Source organism: Psittacula echo (genome assembly GCF_963264785.1).
Source record: "Psittacula echo genome assembly, chromosome: Z".
Lineage (NCBI taxonomy): Eukaryota > Metazoa > Chordata > Aves > Psittaciformes > Psittacidae > Psittacula > Psittacula echo.
Window position 1 is genome coordinate 94,205,105 of NC_137742.1, and position 25,508 is coordinate 94,230,612.

The window sequence follows — 25,508 nt, forward strand, 5'->3', positions numbered from 1 at the left end:
AGTAACTGCTGGTAATATCACCTGCTACGTTAAATACCCTAGCTGTTAGTTTCCAATTAAAACAGTTCTTTGATTATTTGGGTTATTCTAATCCCTGGTCTTAGTACTCTCCTACCTGAGCTAAATTCTCCACTGTTCTTTTATTGTTAGAGACATCCTATTAGAACATAGAGCAGGGAATCAGACTGCCACTCTGAATTCAAATTACAGCATTTTATATTGTGTAAAATAGGTTATTTATGAAACTGGTACACTGAACCTACCTCCACCTAACAGTCTCACCGAAAGAATCATGCCTCAATATTTAGATACCAAAATGTTTTCAGGAGTATACACTATCCAAAGCTTACATTCTGCTGTACCAATATACAGACCATTCAACTGCTGAAGTCCCAGGGCTTGTATCTACCTCCATGAGCTTTACTACTTGAATCCTTTAGCAGTAGATGAACATGGGGGAGACAAAACACTGCAAAATAAAGTGTTTGTTTTGGTTTGTCCTTCTAATTGACAACATCCCTTGAAAGGATGTACATGGGGAAACCAGTTAAGCTGGGCTTTCATTCTTACATTAATGAAAGAAAACTGAAAAAATCAGAAGAAAGAACAAAAAGCAGGCACAGGCTTTCACATGGCATCTTAACACTTGTGCAGTTACAGCTGACTGGAAGACAGAGATCAAGCCCAGGTGGGATTAACTTTGTTTAGCTTCCTACATCTACAAATACACAAGGTTGTCTCTGGTCCTTTGCCATCATAGGGAAACAAGAAAGATGAGTGGCCAACTCTAGGTGTGACTACAACAGCAATTTAAATACTAACATAATGAGCCCGGTTTAAGGTTGTATATGGCAGATGACACACCACTGAGTTGTCACATTTCATCCTAGTGAACTCCGATGGTCTTCTTCTCCAGGTCCTTAAAGGAAAGCCTCAGAGTTAGACCTACAGAAGGTTCTAATGCTTTTCTCTGAATCATTCTGCACCTCACACAGTTTGGCCCTGAATCTGCTGAATGCGAGAAAGAAATGACGGAGTGGAAGTGTTATGGCTAACTTGACAGAATCAACTTCAGACACCTATTCTCAACTGCAAATCACAAGACTCACCCTAGTAAGACAGCTGGAGCAGAGACAGAGGAGGGAGACCGTCAGCTACTGAGAACACTTCTTAATCCAAGTCTGATAGCTGCTGGCCCTTGCTCACTGGCTGTTTGCTCCAAACCTCTTACCTTGGCCTCTTTACCTCAAAAGACCTTATTGTGAACTATTTGCTTCTTTGCATTTATCCACCATGGTACCCATTCCTGGCAGGCTTTAAGGATTACGTGATTTCTATGTGATTAATAAAAGGAGGTTTCATTGCTTGATATTTGCATTTACTTCTTTGACTGAAATGCTTTTGACTGTACTTGATTTTCAAATGTTTTGAAGTCTACCTGACTGTACTTTCTTGCTTAAAGATTATATGGCAATCTTGGCATCAATGAAGTTTGCAACGGCTGATCTTTGTTCCTGGAAGAAAGAACTTAAGAGCTTAAAAACCCCAAGTCTTTATGTGAAACCTGAGTTCTGGAAAGCTACAAACAGGCAGGAATCTTCCAGCCCAAATATGGAAAAACCTTCCATCTTCCATTATCAGAGATAGTCTTGGGATGGAGATTTCCTTCAAGATGTTTCTCAACAGCATGTATCTGGAAAGCAAATCCTGGAAGCCAGAGGCAACACAATGCTCACTCCCTTGGACAGTAAAATGCAGGACTTGAGGATATGCATATACCCCTGAGCATAAGCTCCAACTTGACAAATTTCAGGTACAAATCCTACAGGCAGACGCTATAATGTCAGTGTCCTGAGGAGGAAAGCTTTCACACTGCACATAAACTGACTTGGTGAACAACAACTTCTGTGCATATTTGGAACCATTTTTTATTTTTCATTTTTATTGAAACAAACAAACATCAATCAGCAAATATTCCCAGCTGCATAGCTAATGTCTGAATGCAATTTTGGTTCAATGGGGACTTTGGATATACAAGCTTTTTAAATCATATAAATGTAGAGATAGGGAATTGAGTGGCTGCCAACCTTGCCTTACTCAACTGTTCCCTGGGAGCAGTTTGCTAGACAAAGAAATCTTTTTTTAAAAAAAACCTCTGGAATTTAGGACAATAGACCTCACTGATCGAGGTGTTTTAATTCTTTCTGTCTCTCCCCCTAGATACTAATGTGTATAACTTAAGAGATTGAGAAAAGTATTTTGTATTCCTTTTGTTAAACTTACACAAGTTTTGCAGTAGTAGTAGGAATGCTAAACACAACAAGTTCTCTTCCATCTCCTTCTGCTGCAACTTCCCATTACTCTATAGAGAAGACAGGGAGGAATGTTCAGAAGTTCTAGTGTGCCAATTCCGAAGGGATGAAAATGGAAACTATGTGATTGCTCCAATATTTAGCTCATTAATCTTAAAGACTGTTTATGATCTAGTGCATTAATCCAAAATAGCTTTAATTGCAAAGTTTGAAGATAAGCATACTTTTTAATTTCTTCAAAAAATAATAGCAGATTTAATATATTTGAGAAATTTCAATGTTTCTATAAATAGAAACTGTATATAGAAACTTTCTGTGTGTAGAAACCATACTGTCCTCATCAACTAGGAACTGAATTTATGGAACTCTAATTATTAGTATTCTCTAAATGCTCAACATAATAATCCAAACAGTAAATATCAGAAATCATCTGAGAGGCTGGACATGGTATAAACACAGAGTCATTTGCTTAAGACTAGAAAAGAAGCAACTCCACAGTAACTTTCAAAACATTATTCGACTTGTATGTACCAATGCTTTACTCAATAGTAAAGCATCCATATGAACAAAGTGATACTCAAAGCCAGGTTAAGTATGAATGTGCTTTAAACACAGGAAGTGAAGCACATTACTGTCTGTTGGCTTGCGAAGTACCACCTGTCCTGTTAAGAGCTAGAGGCACGCACTCAGGCATTGACTGCCATCAACATCTCTTCTTACATCACTGATACTTTAATTTGCATGTTTCAGAACATATTAAGAATCATGGAGTGATTTGGGTTACGAGGGGCACCAGGAGGGTATCTGGTCCACACCCTGTCTCCGAGTAGGGTTACCTTCACAGCTAGATCATCCTTCAACAAGTTATTTTCCAGAAGTTTCAGAGACAGACTTTCCACAAAATCAATTATTTTACATATTTCTTCAAACAGATTTATATTGATGACAAAGAGAAAACAACCCTGGTCTCCCATTTGTAATTTACAACAAACAATGGTTAATAAAGCTATTACATTGACATTGGATCTAACTTACATGACCAGTATAAAGAATGGAGTGAGACAGGATTTGTGAACAATGCCCATGTGCCTTTTCAAGTTCTTCAGATCTTTCCACTATCAACAGACATGCCAAACTTGCTCACAGAAGTGTCTAATCTACCCCTGCAGTTCAGACTTTCAACTGCTGTCATGACAGCTGTCCGTTGGAGGTACTACATGCATTAGAGTTGAGCCCTCACACCTGCCATTAACCATTACACTATACAGCCTTATACCTACTCATGCTGTGCTACACAATGGTTTTTTTTCCACCACAGTTTACTTTTTTAAGCCTGGGCAATTACATGGGTGGGGGAGAACTACACTAAAAGCAGGATTTTTATGGTTACAGCATCAAGGACTACAGAGTTAGGCAATATCAACTGACACTGTCTGTGCAAACTTTGCTTGGACCCTGGTGCTGACATGTTATCGTCCAGTCCTCTAGTTACACGACCATCTACTCCTTTGGATGGGTGTCAGTAGTAGGACAGCCTTTCTGATGATGCTGCCTTTTTCAGTCCTTTACTTTTTTCACACTTTGTTGAGATTTTCTATGAAACTTACCAGAGAAGAAGACCCAGTGCTATGTTTTGTAATGTAGGCAGCTGGCTAAAAGACAGAAAACCTGATGCAAGCAAAACTGCAACACCCATGCATGCATTACTACAGAAAGCAGGAGAACCTCTGAAGTACCTTAGCCCAGTGGAAAAGCTTCCATCAGATCAAGTAAAGCTTCCTATCAAACACAAGATGCAAATTCACAGGAAGCCTCAAGTGTATTTAGTTCTAGGGCTACTTATTTCCAGAAGACTAACTCCAAGGCAAGCACAACTCCTGCTAGGCCACTGAAGATATCTGGTCCTCATGTAACTTGTCTTCCAAGAGGAAGAAAAACAAGAGACTTCACAAAAAAGCAAGCATGGCAAATGCATCTGAATGTTGTGGCTGAAATTAGAAAGCATTCTTGCCTCAAACTCCGACTCCCAGCAGAATGACAGGCAACTTGCTTCAAACAATTTTTAATTTTTATATATTTTACATTTGTTTCTTAATAATTTTCTTTCATTTTACTGATGTCTGGCTTGACAATCTGGAACCTAATTTGCAGAAAAGCTGGGCACTCACAGCTGTAACAGAGGTTAAACCAGCTGGGGTCTCAGCAAGAGCAATGCTCAACTCCCTTAAAAAAAAACCAAAACGAACTTCCAGACTGATGAAATTCAATCTTGGAACACAAAATGAGTCAATAGCTTTTATACTAGCTTCTCCAGCCCATCCGCCACTGCCTGCAGAAGGGGAACTGCTGCAGACTTCCACATTTCTAAGAGGAAGTACAAGCCAACTTACTGCTGCCAGGTACCTGCATACTGTTATGATGAGCACCCAGAAAAATTGGTGAGGATGTTAGTAATTCTGGATTCAGAGCAGGTTTTGACAAGTAGGCAATAAACAGCACTTGGCCACACATGGAACAAAAGGTTAAACTAAACTACTGAATAGCTGCTCATTAGCTCAGCTCTTTCTGCCATATGCATTGCATGAAGATAGCAGAGAAAGAAACAATGGATGTATCTATAAGAAGATTTTAATTCCAGTCATTCTTGGAGGTGAAACCTCTTGGCTGTCCCCACTTACTGTGTTTTGGTTTACACAATGCAGTTTTGAAGTGCATGAGCTGAATTCTTCAGATGAAAGTAAACTAGGAGATATGCTCCAGGATTGCACCTAATTGTCTTCCACCAATTTAGTAAATCTAATGAGATCATAAAACAATGCATAAGTCAGACAAATTAGGACCTAACTTCTGAAATACCCTAAGTCTGGTATACTTGGCTTTGCAATTTCACTCTTTTTTCAGTTCTTTTTATGTAGAATATCTAAGTAAAGACAAATTGTGTCTCGTATCACTATTCTGAGTCAGAAACAGATGCCTCAGCCACCAAAGTGAATGGAAGTGTCACTATTCTGCACATTTGCCCCTGTATTTAGTTTCGTGAAAGAGTAAATTTAACGCAAGTGGACTTGATGCATTAAGAATATTCCCTAAATAGAAATGAAGCATTCCTCTCTGACATCTTGGATCACAAGCCTGACTTTGTAGGAGAGAGACAATTATCCCACTGCCACACAAGCATGCCTTTTTGACTCTTTCACTTCAGTGACAAGCTTCAGTGATGAGATCCATTTTCAGCAGTTTCAAAACTGCTGCTTATGCAAGACTGAGTATGTCTTTCTCCGCTTTAATTTTAAACAGATTTGGTTTGTGGCAGCAGTTGTGACAACTGCATTGAATTTGGGCTACAATCAAATAGATAGTGTTTCTTAGCTTTCAGAATACATTATTTGGCTTGCAGAAAGCATTCTGTTCTTTCAGTTGGAAGGTAGGGAGACCCATGTATGTGATTTGAGCTGTTTGCATGTTTGGACCATGCACAGGATGTAGTCAAATGAATGCTTTGCTACAATAAAATACAATGTTTTGTTGTATTTTTTAAATTATGACAACTGTTTGCATATAGAAGTATAAACAAAATGTATTAGGCAGAGGTCTATTATCTCTCCAAAAGCAACTTGACTTGGGAGTCAATTAGGTTCATATGAGAGCCAAACTGAAAAAATAAATGCAAATCTCTGAACTATACAAAACTATAAATAATGTTTAAGGTTGCTAGCAAATGTGTGTCCTTCCATAAGCACAATTATGTAACCCAGAATCTGGCTATTAACTCCCCCTAAAATACTGGCTCCCTATCTTGTCATAAGAAAGACTCCGGGAATTATTAACCTCCTGAAGACAACAACTACATGTCCCCTGTGACCCTGTGCCACAAGGCCTAATTACAGCCCCAGTTCTGCAGCTGGGGAGAAATACCATTTCCTACACTTGTTGACACTGCTGCATACACTCCTTCTGTGCAGCCTGCACCATGAATGGATACTGTCATGTGAGTCAGTCACTTGACTGCCTTTGATCTTAAGAACCCAGGGAAATGGAGACAAACAAAAACCAGCAAAATGAGCAAGGGTTCTGTAATTCACAAAATCTGACTAAAACATGATGGAGCTGAGGTTTACATTTACTGCCTATAAACCCACTAGCTTTTCTGCCTCCTTCTTCAGAGACCTAAAGTATTAACTTTCTGCCAGTCAGGGGAGAAGAGACACTTGAGAGCTGAATTCACATCATCCCTTCCTGCTCTCCTCTGTGACTGTCCCCAGCTCGCCCAGGAGCAGATCCTTTTGCTCTAGTCAATGAGTTAACAAATTGGGTTTGTTCAATGAGAAGAAGGCGGCTGCTGCCTCTCCCAGAGAAAGAGCTTTCTCTGGCAGCAGTAACAATACATTCAGCTTGCATCCACCCCTTTGAGGGTCTCTGGGGTTTCTCAGTGGCCTAAGAAGTATGTGACACAAACCATGCTACAAAGGTCAGTGTTTCTATTTCTTCTTTTCTACAGCGGAGCATTAGCCTTCCAGGAGATCCAATGCCCCTTTCAACCAGTACATGACATGGCAGTTTCTCTGTCTGTCTCAGTGTTCAATTAGAATACCTAGCCAAAATATTTTAAAGGAATTAAGTGGAAGGTACAAAGCAGATATATTTCTTTAAAAGGATTTATGAAAGCATTTACCAGAAATGTCTTACCTCCTATGTCCCCTTTAGTAAGAAAAGGTGTGTGACTGGAAACTCAATAACTATTTAATATCCAATTTTTAAAATTATTTAAAGTTGTATGTAAAAGAGGAACTTTCTATAATTCAACTTATTATTTCAGTTGAATTGTCTTTAGAACATTTTAAATTAATTTGAGACAGTCAATGTTTTTCTGACAACTACCTATTTTAAGTGTTACATACCAATTTCAGTACTGGAGTCTTTGGCCTTTGGTGTTTTTTTGAGAGATCATCAGAGGAAAATATAGTAATATTGTCAGATTTTTTGCATTAGTGGCAGATGGACTGCTGCAGAAGAACTAGTGTACCAGCCACACACACCTAAAGAGCAGACTTTTCCATGTGATGAAAAATTTTGCACATTGAAGGTGTCTACCCAGATTTGTAATTCAACAGGGTGAGAAAGGTCTAGGATGCATTTCAGTACACAGAAATACCAAGTGAACCAAACCAATGAACCAACCCACAGAACGTGTGTTTAACCTGTTTTCTGTAGCCAGAAAATTCATGGTTACTAGTCTTATAAACAGCATAAATACATTTGCACCGTTTTTCTAAACAGGCAAGACAACTAAAGCACAGTGGGAACAAAAGTTCAGTCCCATCTTCTGCCGGACATTCAGAATGAATTCTCTGCGAATCTCAAATTCCCAAGGCCAGAAAAGGATCCTTACAACTGCTTTTCAGAAACACTTAGCTCAGTATGTCCTCATTTTCTGACACTGTAAATAAAGTGTTAAGTAAACTGAGGAATTCTCAGCACCATCCTCAGTACGGCATCATATTAGCTCTCAAGTTCTGAAGACAGTCTGCAACTTATTAGCATGAAATACTGCCAAAAAAGTTACACAGAATTAAAGGTGGCATTGAAACGTAAAGAAAACTATGAAGAAGAAAGGAACAAGATTCTTCAGGGGAGAAACAGCAGATGATGGAGAATGCACACTGTTACTAAAATGGCAAGATACCTAGTCTCATTTTGCAGATAAGCCTCAATTGTTATTGCTCCCTTCGAAACTGTTCAAACAAACAGTGCTTCTGCCAGCTTCTGTAACAGGAAAATTACGCATGTTGTGACTGGCAATCCAGAAAACCTATGCTAATGTGGTAAATTTAAAGGATAAGTGTGCTTTGTGCATTAAGTGCATTTTTCTCAAAGCTGTTCTGTTAGTAATGCTGAGAAATGCTGAAGTACCTTCACCAGTGAAATACTCAAAATCACAGCAGCAGTTAGCTCAATAAGCATTTGTTGGCTGCCCTAAAAGCAGAATTGGAGAGAAGTGATTTTCAACAAGCCAGGCAGTTGTTTCAACTATGAAAATGTACACTTGATGAATTAGGTTGCCTGCAATTTAACAGCCTACAGTGAAGTACCCAATAGTCAGTGCTTTCCAAAGCTTTTTAAGGCTAATTGAGTATCCTCCTCAAAGGAAACACATTCCATCCTCTTTTTCAACAGATTTCTGTTGAGCTTACATGTAAAACACAGAAAATGCCTGAAACAAACTGAAGCATGACACACATGTTCACTCAAACTCTGACTTCAGTCTTTGGCAAAAGCTTCCTGCAAACACACACCTGCGTAACTGTCACCACTAGTTTAAAGGAATTAAAAAAAAAACAAAAAAAAAACCAAAACAAAACAAAGCAGAATATTAAGATACCGTTTTAATCTTAATAATTGTTTATGGGATTTTTTTTAAAGTGTTTTATGGAAAATGTTGGGTATTCTATTTCTATCCTCCATTAGGAGCTGTTTAAACATGTAAATTAATTTTGTCATCTTGTTCCTTTTCAGCACTTTCTAAAATCCAAACATAATTGTCTCAACAGCCTGAATGCTTCCGTCAAACTTGTCAATTCCTGCTGACATGTACTGATCTTTTACCTGGCTTGACTGCTTTCATTACAGCCCGTGATGACTTCAGCACAGCCTCATAGATAGCCCTCTGGTCAGGAGTGAACTTTCCATTTGCAGGGAAGGTGCAGGTGATGTCAGAGCCGTAGCAGTAATACTCTCCTCCCATATCAAACAGGCTGAAAAGGAAACAGAGGGGAGGAAGAAATGAAAATTTAATGCCAGAGTAGAACATAAGATATTTCTCTTGCTGTGTACTTAAAAGCCACCTGCATTTTGGGAGTTGGCCACCACTTGAATGCTGTTCCTAAGTAAAATATGACAACAGTCCCTTGGAATCTGCCAGCAGAAGAGTATCTGCATTACATATGGCTTAAGTGGACACCCTTATGAGATGTGCTGGTCCTGGATGAAAACACTGAGAGAATGCATGAAGGAAGGTAAGAAGTACATGAGGAATCCATGCTCTTCAGTTCCAGTTTCTAGGGCCTCTTCTCAGAAGAAAACACACATTCTTTTTTTCTTTCCCGAGAAATGCTAGCACCACATAGAGGGTCTAACCTCAAAACTTAACAGAGAAATGTTAATTAAATTATGGCCTTTTGTATCTAAGTGTCAAAATGCATCTGATGGTTTAAATTAAAACATCCCCAATAAAGGTTGACTGCCACTCCTCACAGTATAAACTTCCCTTTAAGACAAACTTGCCTAAACCAGAAAAGAACATTTAATACAGTTTCCTGCATCAGAATTAGAAGAAAAAAAAAATTAACTGTTTTCTTTTATGGGGACCAAAAAACCTGGTTTACCCCTTGAGAAGTGTATTTATTCTATACATGAATCAATGATTCACCACTGATTGCTCAGCTGCCAAAAATCAATCTACAAGAACACCAAATGGGTCTCTACACCCTTGTGAGAATCCAGCTAGGCATCTGCAGTACTATGCTTCTTGAGACTACCTGATAAGGCACGGCACTGGTTTCAGCAGGATCAAAAATCAGCAAATAACCAAGTAGCCATTTGGATCAAACAACAGTCCCCCTAAGTTCGTCATATATTTGATTACATGTAGGCATGTGTTGTAAGACTTTGGTCTTGACACACAGTATTTGTGTGACCTCCTGATTTCTTAGGTAACGAATGAGAGTTGAAATCTGCTAATTCAAGTCTTCTTCCAGTCACCTCAAACAACTGTAGGAGATTCTTGTAATCACAAGAAATATAATTTTCCTTTACTGTGTTTGAAAACCTTGGAGTCTTCTTCCTCTTGCTTCTGCTTCACAACAAGGCTCAGACAACACCAGCAGAAGGAAGGACACTCCACGGGGGCACCCTCTCTGCCACTGAGTCTTAATTATAGCAATAATTAGGAAAACCATGCAGCATAGCTCTGTTACCAACCAGCACACATGACTAAGTAAAGATAAGCATAAGCTACCATAAAAACTGCTACAGCACTCGGCTGTAAATGTTCACCACTTCCAAAATAACTGCCACTGCAAGCAATGGACAATAAGTAAACAAAGGCAATCATGATAAAGCCAAGTAATATTCCAGCAGGGCTGGGGCTTTTCTTGCTGTGCAGCATATCCAGACACATACCGATGAAATTTACTCCGAGAAATTTTAAAATCCACCCTACAATTTCCTCCAAGAATAAATCTTCACACTGAGTGCAAGCCCTGCTGAAGTCATCACCAGCCTACCCAAACTGGGCAAGGTTCACCTATGGAGAGACTTGCAGGACTGGAACTTCAGGAACAAACCCCATAGTTTACAGATGCAGAACTACACAAGGCGTAAAGCTACAGGAGCAAACTCCTCAGGAGAATGCCACAGAGAGAACTGCAAAGCTATGCATGGACACACAGAGCTAAACTGAACAGTATATACATTCACGTAAATATGAAATTTGGTATGTTAAAACCAGGCAATTGCTAATTGAAAAAAGGTAAACAATAGACAACAATGTCAGGCCCAGAGGGTAAGAAACCCCCCAGGATTTGACACCAACACAGCAACTGTAAGCCAGCCTAACGAAACCTCAAAATCAGAAACCCCATCAACACTGCTTAAGTTTTGATTTTATGGTTAGATTCACTGCTAAAAATAACTAATGATACACAAAGAAAATCTAAGGATCCAGGAAACTAGCTGCAGCAACTAAGAATCACATAAGAAGCTGCTACATTCTCTAATGTGCCAAGAAGATACAGATTTCAGACTAGTTATAAATCCTTCAACCTATCCCAGACTGAATCCCTTCAAAATCACAAATCAAAATTCATGATGCTTTGTGGGATTCGCAGCACCTTTGTGGCCTAACTCTGTTGCATTTACAAGTCTTAAGTGTCAGCTCAGTATGGTGACAGTAAAGCTGTGACCAAGAACTTCCAAACTCCCTGTCCATGTCTACTGGAAGTTGCTACATTTTCTGTATTTTACCTGAAGAATAGTTATTCTGAATTTACCACAGGCAAAGCTATGTCTTTAATCTTACAATTATCAGCATTTTCTCAAACTCATTCATCACTTGGTGGTTGTTAAATAGTTTTTTGAGTTACTGGAACACTGAGTAATGGAAAAAGAATATCACAAAGCTGATGGTGCACCAAAACAAGGCTCACAAACTAGGAAGCACTATTTGTTCAGGTTTCTTGGCTTTCAGACAAGAGAAGACATGAGGGAAGATGATCAAATTCCACCTTGGAGCACAATGCATCATCCAGCCTGTGTGCTTCAGTGAATAAGCATCCAAACCAAACTGTACATATGGGAGATATTTTGGCTTGTATTGGGAATTCTCTTCCATTTAACTTCAGTTGGGAACATATCTATCAATTAAAATGTTGCCCAAGACATGGACATAGTCCAAATATTGTGGTTATCCTGAGGAAATAATGGGAGGCTGAGAAGATCCTAGGTTCATATCTTTGCTCGCCAGGCAAAATAAGTGTTGAAGCACATTTAAGTCAAATAAAATTCATGTTAGCTACTATCTTCTCCAGCTGACAAACTGGAAAAAGTTTCCAAAAACAGGTTATTTAAATCCTGGTTCCTTGGAAAAAATACATTTATTTTACCCAGAAATTATACAGTGACTGGTAGTGAACTGCTAGTAAAAGAGATATTATAAATGTATTTTAGTATGTTCTCAATTGCGTGGACTAAATTACCTCCCTGATAATGAAGTCTTACAAAGGGCCTTGCACAGAAACAACTACTTAATGTTATTTGTATTGTTATCAAATGTAGCAGCAATCTAAACAAATAAAATACACAAATGAAAATAGGCCTTATAGGCATCTTGATTTATGGCTTACCTTTTTAGAACTGTTTGATCTAGAGCAGTATATGCAATAATATAACAAAGTATCTCCAAACTCCATTGTATTTACCTTTTAAAGTGCTACACATCTAGCAGACTGTATATGTTGGCTATTACAAAGCTTGTGAACTCAGTTTTCTGTTGAATGAAGAAAAATTTCATCCCAGAACGTCCCTTTTCCCACTCCGTTTTCAGCAAGGATGCAACTGTTAATTGCTGATTTCAATGAATGCAGGGATGATATGTCTGAGGTTTTCAGGTTTCTGAGGCACCTTGAATGGGAACGTGGCTGGAGAAGGAGTATTGCTGACAAGCAAGAGGTGTGTGGTTGTGTGTCAAAGTTCTCACTGATTTACGGTGAAGCTGATGAAGTCTTTTATTGCACAGCTCAATCTCTTCTAAAACTTTCAGAGAGAAGCTAATCCTGCTTTGCATTACTTTGTTGGGAGCAAAAGCAGCAAACACATACCTGGCTCCTTTTCAGGGTGAAAAGTACATGTATAAAGCAGATTTAACAGTCAGAAGACCTGAGCACTCTCTAAAAAGTCCATATTACTGTTTCAATTTGTTTTCTAGAATAAGTAAGAAGCATACCACAAGTAAAAGATGCATAGCAAAAATATTCCAAAATCCTTCTTGGAAGCATGGGCATAGCTCTCCTAAGGAAGGTCTCAGGTCTGTGCATATATATAATCTTCCTCCTGAACATATTGCAAAATACTGTAAACATTATTAACTAAAACTGAACAATGTGAAGTATGAGAAAAATCAGATAACCTGTCAGTTGCTCTGCTGAGAGGATGACTCACTTGTGTACCATTAATACATTAGCCAACAGAATCAGAAAAAGTTGCATTCTGCATCTGTTTTAGAAGTCACCTTCAAAAATTACTAAAAGCATTTCCTTCCTTTCCTGTGGAAAAAGTCTGACACAACAAAATAATTTTGTACATAAACTGGCATCAAGTTGAGAAGAAGCAGAAACACATGTCGCATGCCACAGCCTTGCAGAAAGCATCAGCTGGACGCGCCCTTATTGCAGGAGCTTCTAGACCTTTCTACATCCAGCCAAAGAGGGCTTCTGCTCCCTGTGCAGGAATTGAGGAGGAGAGTCTAGAGAAAATATTTCAAGTCCTGTTGATTTTCACAGAATCACAGAATCACAGACTGGTTAAGGTTGGAAGGGACCTTAAAGCTCATCCAGTTTCAACCTCCCTGCCATGGGCAAGGGCATTAGACCAGGTTGCTCCAAGCCCCATCCAACCTGGCCTTGAACACTGCCAGTGATGGAGCAGCCACAGCTTCTTTTGGCAGCCTGTGCCAGGGCCTCACAAACCTCACAGGGAAGAACTTCTTCCTAATATCTAATCTAAACCTCCACTCTACCAGCTTAGATCCATTACCCTTGTCCTAGAATTTTAAAGTGAATTCAGGCTTCTAAGTTGGTACTGTAACTGATCCGCTACATGACATGACGTGCAAAAGCTCTTTTCCCTTTCTGAGCCTCTGAAAGAATACAGATGAGTAAGATGTCACCATGTTACTTTCACAGAACATTGGTACCACAAAATACAAATTTATAGTCACATTTTTGGCTTTCAAGCCAAAATAATATGCATTTTTATATTGAGTTTAGCTTTCTTAACCTCTGACTGTGAAGCATCACAACACACTTGGTATAACACTGTAGATTTGAAAATTGTGGACTATAAAAAGCCATGTTCTTTTCTTCATAAATTCACTGTATACCATTTTTAAAAATAAAGCATCATCTTCCTCTAAGCATGTTTTACTTTTATAGGCTTGCTGACACTTTTATTGTCAAATTATTTGAAACTGCCAGGCAATGAAGCAAATTATGGCCAATATCACAATGGGAAGCAATACTTTATTTGGGATATCTGAGCAATGTGTATGAATGCTTATGATCCAATCATGAACCCAACACACAGACAAGCTCTTGCAGGCATTTCTCGGGAAGCCTACAGCTACTCCCACAAGCTAACACGTAAAGCTGTCACCCTCCTGCTCTATGTATCTGCTCAGACTGTACACTCAGAACTGGATCGCCTCACAATAAAACACAGTTATTCTTCTGCAGTTGTTGACGCCACAAAGCGACAACTGAGATGAAAGCCAGCTGGATTTCTTCCTGGTGTAGCACACTGTGGTACAGGGTTGTACTGAGTGTCACCCACCTGTCACCCATGTCCTCCCCGGCTCCTGTTCTCAGGACAAAACCTTTCCTTCCCCAGAGTGGGTCTGCAAGACTAGCATTTAGAAAACTGACATCACTGTATCTTATCGTGCCCTCCTTGTATCTCAGGTTAAAGGTGAACAGGTATGAATACTGATGCACTTAGAAATGTTTATTGAGGTTTTAGGGTTTTGAACCAAGCAGCCACACAGATGAACTGGTGTCAGTCCAGTCCTGGGACAGCAGGAATAAAGGTACACACAACCTCTTACAGCAATCAAGTAATCTCCAGCTTGAGATTTTTTCTGTATGATCTCACCATTCTCTGCTCTGAGTTCACAGAGAGTGCTCTGAGCTTTATACTTCATGCAGCAATTAAATCTTTAATTATTCACACTCTAACAAAATCTGACCATTTGTTTGGATAAACACATCTAAGGCAATTTCAAGGTTAAGGGAACTAGGTGTCAGCATTTCTATGAGATACATAGTTGGAAATATGCCAAATGATTTGGAAATAGGGTGGTTTAATAGCAGACCACAAGAATGAATTATAGTAAAGGATATCACACGTAAGAAAATGCAGAGTTAAATGACACACACTTTTTCATCCACTTGCATCCTGACTAGCCAAGAGCTATCAATTACAAAAGCAACACTAAGCAAGATAACACTGCAAACCCCAACAGAGAAGTGGAATATTTTAGCATAAAGTCCTTCTATCCTCAGGAAGGTTTTTTTAAGAGGTATCCTGCTGTAACCAGCTTCCATCTGATATGGTACAGACAGAGCTTGTGCTGGCTCTGTCTTGAAGACAGTTTTGGCTTGCTGATTTAAGGCCAGCTTTTTGTTGTCAGCACCCCTGTTGTCAAAGAGTAAACTTCGGAAAACAGTAGAGAATATTTTTTGTATAGGAAATGGAGCCCTGGGTATTCACAAAAAAACAGTCAGTTTTTGTTTAAGCCTTCTGTTCAAAAGAAGATCCTGTATCCCACACAGGTAATGCAATCACAGACACACAAAACAGATGTATGATTATTCTTCATCCAGCTGCAATTCACAAAACTGTGTGGCCCCATCTTTTTTGTGCTTGTCCTCATCCGTGTTTTTTCATTGTGTCTAAACTTCTCCATGCTTTCCCATCCTTGCTCCTCCGTACCCCTGTCTCACTGAAGGCTTTCCCAGACTATTACAGATAATGGGAGGCTTGTCTCAACCTTCTCTCACAGAAGATGACAAGATATGCCATCATGCTTTGCTCAGATAGGAAGAGGGTGGGAAAAAAAAAAGATCAAATATCTGTCTTTATATAATTCTGACGGAGAGAGGATTGCATGCCTGTACCCCTACAATGCCAACTACAGGGATTTAAGTGGCTGTAAGAAGAATATACAAAAGTTTGAGCTGGCTGGATGAAAAAAAAAAAAAAAAAAAAAGAGAGAAAGCAAATGAACAAAAAAACCCCAAAACTCCTGTTCTCCAGGTGTTGGTGTCCTGCACTGCTCTGGGTTTTTCTCGCTGCAACAGACACAGAGGCACTGGCTCCCAGCAGCAGTGGGATGCAGAGGTGAGCAGCAGCAGGAGGTATGCCCAGCCGTCCCCACAGAGACATCCCTCTGCTCTGCTGCTCCATCCGCACTGCCCAGAAAAAATGCTTTCCTCAACCAACAACAGCGTGTGGGAGTGTCCTCTCTCACAGTGATTTGAGCCCAGCAGAAGACCTTTCGATGCACTACTCTCACAGGATATGAAATCTCAATCTCACTCAGTTCACCAAATGAGCTGCACATAAGAGCTGGTTCAGTAAACATCCATGTATTCTAGTAAGATTTTATGCGCTATTTTCACACACAGGTTAAGGAGTCCCTTGCTTATAGTATTTACCTCTTGAAGAAATCTAAGACAACAGCCTGAAGCTTCTGCACCAAGTAAACCAATTTCCATGATCAAGCATAACCCCTCTTCCCCCCTCATGCAGTTTGTATTAATGCCTTATTAAAAATGTTAGGTTTGCCTGAGCAAAGAGCCAAAAAAACTTTTGATTGGCTTGTTCACAGCCAAATTTACCCCCAAGCGCCATCTCCCAGTGTTTCTGCTAAGCAGAAGGACGTCTCTAATACAGAAGTGCTGCATACAAATAAAGCATTGGGAACACCAAGCCAGTATTGCTGGGTTAGGAGAAGGAGACAGCAGCATGGATGCTTCATAACATGCAGAAGGTAAAGTGCCAGCACTGGCTATGTAACACCTCTGCTAGTCCCATGCAGGCAATATGCCAGAGATCAGGAGTAGTCTCAGGTAAAGCTCTGACAAAAGGGGTTACCTGTTTGACTTGTCTTTTTGCTGAACGGGTGATTTTTTTTCCTGGCTTTATTATCCTAATTATTATCCATTTTTAATAAGCAACAGTAGTCTCTTTAGCAGAGACAATTCTTGGCTGAAAAGTCAATCTAAGAGAGATGGTGGCAAACCCCAAGTTTTGGCGAGTTTCCACTCATTAGGAACCTCCCCATTGGAAAGGAGGTATCTGGGGCATTCACAGCTCCAGCTGACTTGCTCAAACAAGGAGCAAGGATGTCAGAGCTGCAGGGAAGAGAAGGGAGTGTGCTAAGAAAAACCTGTATTGGCAGCTGAGGACTTCCCAATCAAACTGAGGGCAGAAAACCTCCTTAGCTTCTCACCAGCATGGGAGATAGCAGAGCACGGTAACAGCAACACAGCTACATTTTTAAGTTACTAAAATTTTGCAGTTACTCAAACTACTCAATTTCTAGATGTCTATTGAGAAGTGAATTGTAGGAGTTTGATACTTCTAATGTGGGCCACCATTGCTAGGTGCTAACATTTGGACTTAAAAGCCTTAGCTTTCAGCAGCTGTTTTTGGATACTCTGCCTTGTGTTTCCCAGCCTGGACAAACAACCAGATATCACAGGAGTAGGTTAAGTGTCAGACCTTACTTACTGATTTTTACTGTAAATACTGTCAAGTTTTATTATGTGTGTATGTGTGCAGACACACACACGCATCTATGTAAAATAACCCACAATTTTTTCCACGATAAAATCTGGGCTAGTGTCCAATGGTACAGGTTCACTCAGGTTTTTTAAATATCCTATAGTTCTTGGGGTTGTTCAAGCAACCTCCAAATTATCAGTTCTCAAATGGAATCCACCAGACAGGTTTCAGAGTACTCTACAGAAGATGAAAACTGAATGCAAAAAAAACAGACAAGAGAACTGCTAGCTTTTCCATGGACAGGTCCAAATGTTCAAGCCAAGTGCAAAGTAATGAAGGCAGTGACCAGTATTTCAGAAAAGAAGGCTGGCCATTCCCTTGTCAAGCATGCTATTTTGCCAATAAGAACATCTTTTTTTTCTATTCAGAAGAAACACCTACTCTTCACGGCAGCACCTCAGGTTGAAATTATAGTGCTGTAATGTACAATTGAAATCAGAAATATTCTTGCCTGAAAGACCTAAATTGGCTCAGCCTAGATGTGGAGCAGCATTACAGTAGAAGGACTCCTCCTGAGGCCCCCACTTTGCAAGACTGTGCCATTAACAAGTGGTTTTCTGAAGAGACACAAGAGAAGACCCAACAGGAACTGGGAATTACATCTGGTTCAGGGGGGATACACAAAGAGTGTGTTGTAAACTCACTGTACCTTCCCTATGCACCATACAGTGGTTTAAAAGCCAAGCAGACTCCCTCTGACATTTTATTTTGATCTATGCAGTTGGGTTCCTCACACTAAGAGCAAGGAGAAAGATTTTGCTACCGAAATCCAAGATGAACAACATACATCAAGAGTATTTCTATCATACTTCATGTGTATCTGTGTTAACAAAGACTACCATAAAAAGTGGATTACACTGAATGGCATAAATTAGTGGTATTAAACCAACAGCCATTAAAAAAGTACTAGGTTTTTACCCTGCTTGTTTTCTTTAGAGATGAACCACCCTAGTCAAATCAGTCCAACAGCAGCTAAAGCAACTTCACGTTATTTTTTAGACTACACTGGGAATGTTAGGCTGAAACTAAGGCAGATAAAACTAATTTACCAGTGACAATTAAGAAATTATTTACTGAGAGGGTGGTGAGGCACTGGAATGGGTTGCCCAGGGAGGTTGTGAATGCTTCATCCTTGGCGGTGTTCAAGGCCAGGTTGGATGAGGCCTTGGGTGGCATGGTTTAGTGTGGGGTGTCCCTGCCCATGGCAGGGGGTTTGGAACTAGATGATCTCAAGGTCCTTTCCAACCCTAACTATTCTATGATTCTATGATATGCTATAGAAAGTATAAAATCAGGAGGCAGACCATAACACAGCACTTAAAGGAACGCTAAAATTTGTTACAGCAAACAAACTATTAATACTTAGCAATCTCTGCACTGGTTAAAAGTCTTATACATTTCTGATGGTAGGCAACCTCATAGTCTGAATTAACCAGTGCCAACAACAAACATTCAATTAGAGAAAAATTACTGTTAATTCCAGCAAATATATTTTTCTATTTTTAATCAAATTCAATTTTTCTAGATTAGCATAAAATTAATATAGTCTATTAACTACAACAAAAGAAAAAATATCTACACTTGATGAAAATAGTAAATATTAATCAAACCAGAGGAATCAAGCCAAAGGAATTATTTCAGAAATGGATAGCTGGTTGATTTTGCAATCAACCAGTAAGTAGTAGCAATGTACTTCGTATTATTATTAGAAACAAAACCATAACCAACAACAAGTTGTTTCAAAACTGCAGACTGAAAGGTTAAAGTTAACCATAATTTTTACATATTATTACTGCACTGAACTTCAAAATGCATAAAAAAAATGTACGAGGCCAAATGAAAATACTAGTCTCAGCCACATAAATAGTTGAGCATTTACATCTGACACATTAATATCCTGGGATCTTAAAAGCAGTGCTTTCAAAAAGTAATAAATACAATATTTTGTTCCGTAGGATAAATTGTTTTAATAGCAGACAATGAAGTACTTGGGGTGGAAAAGGGAGGATTTCTATTATCTGATGCAAAAAGATTGGTCAGTTCCTGCTTTTTAATGCAACATTGCCCCCACCTGGACAAATGAATTTTGATTTAGAGGTTGGCATTCATATCATAAAACTTGATAAAACACAGTGTAAATGCCAACAAAGTTCGGAAAAGTCACAGCAACCTTTTATTACCTTTTGTAGTATACTTTTTTCAAGCTCACCTAAGTCTTTTAGTTTTATTGAAAGTCTCTCAATATTTTCCTGAAATAAATGACAGCCACTCAGTAGTCATAAAAAGTCCTTTTACATTATACACTTATTCATTCCTTAAAAAAAATACAATAGTGCATTTTCTACAAAGAATACTATATAATTAGATAAATATGCTGATGTAGTTTCAATGCAATATATATACTGCATTTGCATATTGTGTGTACATATAAAAGGTAAATGCACATTGCTTATACAGAAAACAACAGATCTTTGGATTACAGAAAACCATACATTACACTTTTAGATCAAAGAAGTAAACTTAGCAAGGTAACTTCTCTTTCATCTAATAGAAGAATTAACCTTCATGAATAACCATGAAATCTGATCAGTTCTTGCAATAAGCAACTTAGTTTTGCAATATTCTTCACCTTGAAATGAACAACTCCAGGAAGCCTGAAAACTGTCTTTTGTCTCTTCTGAGTAATTAAAAAATAAAATGCCCCAAACACGTAGCATTTTCCTTGTTTCATCCAGAACAACTTCTCACAACAACCTGTACTTGCAGTCAAAAAACCTCCCTATGATGAACAAAGCTTCTGAAACTACGAGCACTTAGAAATTAAACAGGATCTTTTGACAGCACCAGAAGTTATAATAATAAATCAGAAAATTATTAAAAGCTACATACAAGTGCCAAATGGAAGGAAACAAACCCAAGTTTAGCACAGCTTGAGTGGAATGCACATTATACACATAAAGGCAGTGCTCCTGGAAGGCTGCTAGGCCTTTGCTCTGGGAAGTACAATCAAAACATGGGATAACGATAACCTCCTTCCAGAGAGTAGAAGAGGTTTTTTTAGTGCCCCCTGGTGTCAATCCAATTCTGATACCTTAAATTTGCATTAGGATATTAAGGAAAGGAATAAAAACTCAGAGATAAGTAATTCTGATGAAGTCTTTTTGCAACACTAAACTGCTTTCCATATCTCCAACTCTATTATTTGACTAAGCAAATAACAATACCTGTTAATATAGCCAAAGCATATTTAAAAAGTTTAACATAGATGCATTATGCTAACACACTTTATGACAGATGTGTTTGACTTTGTGATACTAACAAAATCTTCCCTAGTGCTTATGTTCTGGTACCTGGATGCAATAAAACTATCCGCAGGTAAAACTTGTTTTATTGTCATCATCAGAAGGTCACAGGAATAGCAGTGAGCTTTTGCAGCAGGAAACATCCCGCTTCACTAAGGATACTGAACTCTTCCCAATGCCTTCATTGAAATCAGTAAGCTTAAATCTGAGAGTGCTGAAAGAAACAGTCATACAAAATAAAAGACAGCACCTGACGATCTAGCGTACTTCCATTTGAACTTCTAAAGTAAGTTTTAGTTTATAAATAACAGTCCCACTGTGAATACAAGGGTCATGGTCTCTCTCTCTCTCTGAGGTCTGCTGCACTTCACAAGCAGTTGACGCTGTACTTCCCTTATTTATGCTTTCACCCAGTCCTCTTAATAAATTACACTCTGGCCATCATTCTAGGGAGGATTAGTATCCCCTGCTAATTGCTCGAGCAGCACTGGGCCCCGGACCAGCAGGTAGAAGTATCAAAGTGCACATTTTTGTGGAGGTGTGCAGACCCGACACAGCACAGCCTCGGGGCCCCACTGGCAAGTATGCTCCTATCAGGGACCTGCCTATGTGTGGGGAAAGGCGACCAGGACGGCCATGCATCGGCAGACCTTTCTTAACATTGTGACACAAGAGAACATCTCAAATTGCCAAAAATACTCAGTGCTTCAGCAGAATAGGCAATTATTTTCAGTATTTTGCAAAACCAGAATGAACCAACGAACCCTCCAAAATGTCATCAAGTGCTTGAAGGTCAGTGAACTTGCCAATAGAAGTTGCTTACTAAGTGATGAATTTTCACTGAGACACATTTGCCAGGTACCACAAAAAGACCAAGACCTGTAACTCAAGACATCTGCAGAAAACCATCTCAGGTAATAGGTGTATCTATTTCAGTGACATCTGGGGCCAGGCTTATTTTCTCACACTTCTATTATTTAAGCGTAAGCCTTATCATGAAGAATCAATCTTTATTTTAAGATCGCAGAAGTATTTTCTATTTGTCAGACATTGCAGGAGCCCTGCTGGTCAACTGCAATAAAGCAATCAGCTCCAGATGTGCCTTCAGCATGCGGCAATGCCAAGAATCCACAAAGGCAGGCTGCATGAATCACTAGGCTGCAAATTGAATGCAGTAAACTATCATTTTCCCAAATACCTTTCCAAAATCAAAATGTAAAGTACACACTTCAGGTTCAGCACCTCTGATGGCTCCTACAACAACCACCAAACCACAAAGGTGAGAAGGGACATGCCTTGCCCCTGGCTTCCTCTGTTGCACCCTAGCTATCTTGATGGCCAGTATTCTCCTTCCCTGTGACAACCATGGTGTGGCTCCACACTGCAGCACTGGGAGGGCAGGGGCAGAAGACAGAAGGAAGGATTCAAGGCAACTTGCTTCCTTCATTTTTAAGAAAGTAGATGCCTTCATTTCTCAGGAGGCAGACGCTGATTTGTTGAGACCAATGCTTTTTGAACAAACACATTGGCTTTGACTGAACTTTTCACAGATGCTGTTTTCCAGGGTCAAGTCATGACTTCCAGCCAAAGTCAGAGGTCGGTTTGAGGAGAGCTGAAACCAGAGGTTTCTGTCTCCCACGAGGGCACTCTAACCACTGAACCGATCTCCCTCCCTAGTATAGACAAAGGCAAAATAACTGCAAAAGGAGAGATGAGTCCCAGGTGCTCATTTGCTCATTTATGCATAGTGGGGAGTAGGATCGTTGCTTCTTGAATTTATCTGCTTTGGGGTTTTTTTTGTTTTGTTGGGTTTTTTTTTTCTTCTTGAGTAGCAACTTTGAATTTCATTCTACTCCCCACCAAACTTTGAAAGACCTTTGGCTATCCAAACTGGACTGGGGAGTGGGGTGGGGTGGGGTGGAAGGATGGCTCAGAAAAAGCATGGAAAATTTAATGTGATTATTTTCTGATGAAGAGACTCTTGTGCACATGGCAGGAGACTACAAACTACAACAAGCACTTTTGCTTATGACTCCACTTTTCATATTACAAAACGTAGTTACAGCCTCACTACAGAAACAGCAGATGTCTTGGCCTACAATGAGCAATGCAATACCTTAAGAAACCTCAGTCTAGGGCTCAGTTTCAATCCAAGCTGTCACAGGTTTAAGATGACAGAAGAAAATCAGTATTTGTACACCAGCCTGGCCATACATCATCACTGCAGGCTGCGATTTGCAACATTTGGAGTAGAACATTTTATTTAAAGTTAATACCAAGTGAAAGGGTCGAGTGCCTAGAATTGTGATTCATAAGGGTGGTCAGCCTATCCATTTATCTGCATGACCTTTTTGACCATGGAGACAAAAGACACTTGCTAAGGGAAAGGATTTGGTTTAGACCATATTGATCATACAATTTAAATGTTCACCACATAGATGTTACAGTACATGAATTATTTATATAAAAAACTGACTTACTGCAACTTTACCTTTAATATCAGTATCAGTTAAGTGCATGTATCTCCTGAATACCCACACTTGCCTAAAAATACTCATTTATTTCTATGTCAATAATCATGCTTTATATGAGTTAGCTATTTTGGTTTTAATATTTAATAGACTGTAAATTACAGTCCAGGTTAGCCAGACAGTCTATCTTAACAAGAAAAGTAAGAAATTTTCTTTATATTCCTTGTCTTGCACCAAGATCCTTGGCTGTACAAAATGTGTATTACACATTTTACCTGTACAAAATGTGGATTACAATGTATTAGAGATGCAGTTCCATAGCAGTTTCTTACAGAAGCCATAAACCCTTTTCATGTTGATTAATTTTCAAAAATAAACATCATAAAACCAGGCTGTTCTAAACCTGCCACAGTTTTTGAAGGAGTAGTCAGACTAACAGCCTTAAAAAAAAATTAAAAATGCAATAGCACAAGTATCTTTGTCTATCATCTCCTCTCAATATCACCGAATCCTTTGTAACTTATATTCCGAAATTGCAAACAATGCATGCACTTGAGTGTTGCAAAGAAGCAGAGCACTCGTCTTCCAAAAATATTTTTTCTAATATTCAGGTGCCTTGTTGACTTATTTACTGACACTTACTGCACTGCACTGCTTCGTACATAAAAAACCTCAGAAGCCCATTTCTGCAAAGCTCGTGATTGTTATTCATAGCCACCAAATAATGTTAAAAAATAAGACATGAAATTCCACCGAATAATTTAATAAATACCAAATACCCACTCTTCCAATTCTATTCCATACAGGTATGGGAATCATTAAATTAGATTTATACCAAAATACTGTCAGAAGCAGAAATAACCCTTAAAACACTTCTATCTTTTTTTTCACCAAAGTAAAGCCATTTTTTCCCTATGTTCAGGGCTTCCTAAGATTATCCAACAGAGGGCTCTCAGTAGCTATTAAAAAGCTTAATTGAGAGCCAAATGCACGAACTCTAGCATATACACACAAATCAGCATACTGTCATTTTAATAACCTGTTCTGTATGCACATACATGTGGCACCTACACCCAATTTAGAAATTTGTAAAAGCATACATTAAAACCACCCAGGTAGTGCCTTGTCAGAATTTGCATGCTGCTGAATTCAGAGTTTGCACGCTAGCTCAAGGTTTTTTAATGGTGGAAAATTAGTGGGTTTTTTAAGTTTTCTTTACATAAATGAAATCACATTTTTGTATACTTTCTTTACTCTTGCTTGAGGAAAATACTAAGAAAATCGTGTGGAACAAAGTTTGCCTGCTACATGAGTATCAGTCAGTGGGAATGGAAAGGGTGTGCTTATGCACGTGGAGCATTTATTTGCAAAAGCCAGTTTACACCTGACAAACTTCATCTCATCAAGACAAAGATGCAACTGGACCATTTCAGCAGCAGGGTTAAACCTTGTTCTCTCTGTTGAGATGGTTACAAAGTGGGGTTGCAGTACAGTAGTTCTGAAATGCTTAAGTGATCAATGTACTTGGTAGATTATGCTTTTCTGACATTCAGATATCCGAGGCTAATAAAGCTCAAACATTTTTTAAAGATTTTGCCAATACAGCAGGAAATCTGAGTTTGCAAGGAGTCTTGGCATATGTTGTCAGAGTTTAAGAAGGACTTCAGCCATCCACTGAACTGTTCTCAGAGACTGTAAGTAAAAGGGTCCTGTATATACCCTTCACCCTGATGTCTCCAAGTAATACTACCACCCTCACCATTTAAAGGCCTTAATTTTACATACAGTACATGATAATGCACTGTGGCATGTCTTCTCTCAGTAACATATAATGAGATTTCCTGTGGGAACACACATTTTTTGAAAATTTAATCAAATGCTACAGCCAATATAGTATCATGTTGGTGTGCAATGCCTGATCAAAAAATTATCACAGCATATTATCTGCTGAAACACGTGATCATAAGTCAAAGCTATTGTCCTGCAATAAATTAATGTTAGTATTTGATAGGCTTAGTGAACTATTCACCACAGATTAAGATAATATATAAACTACCATACAAAAAGCTTTCAAAACATCTTTACAGTGTTAAAAAGAAATTGCCTATCTGTAGTTCTGGAGATTCACTCTGCAGCACCTGCAGATATACCCAGAACAGTAGCCAACAAGGCATATTTTTTCACTTTGCGATTCAATTTGTTTTCCATAATAGCTTTGGAGCTCATCTATAATGGTACTAATTTGCTTCCCTCCATACATTTACATTCAACTGAAAATACATACCTGCACCTTTTATGAATGTCCT

General features: G+C 39.0%; 1 protein-coding gene across 1 annotated transcript in view; it reads right to left on the bottom strand.

The window, feature by feature from the left end:
- PEPD (peptidase D) overlaps positions 1 to 25,508 on the bottom strand; it is a gene marked incomplete at both ends in the record, with an annotated part of 171,098 nt that overhangs the window by 32,262 nt on the left and 113,328 nt on the right. The window contains one exon of the mRNA XM_080638384.1: positions 8,916 to 9,064. Within this exon, the coding sequence (XP_080494510.1) occupies positions 8,916 to 9,064 (149 nt within the window). The remainder of the gene's footprint in view (positions 1 to 8,915; positions 9,065 to 25,508) is intronic.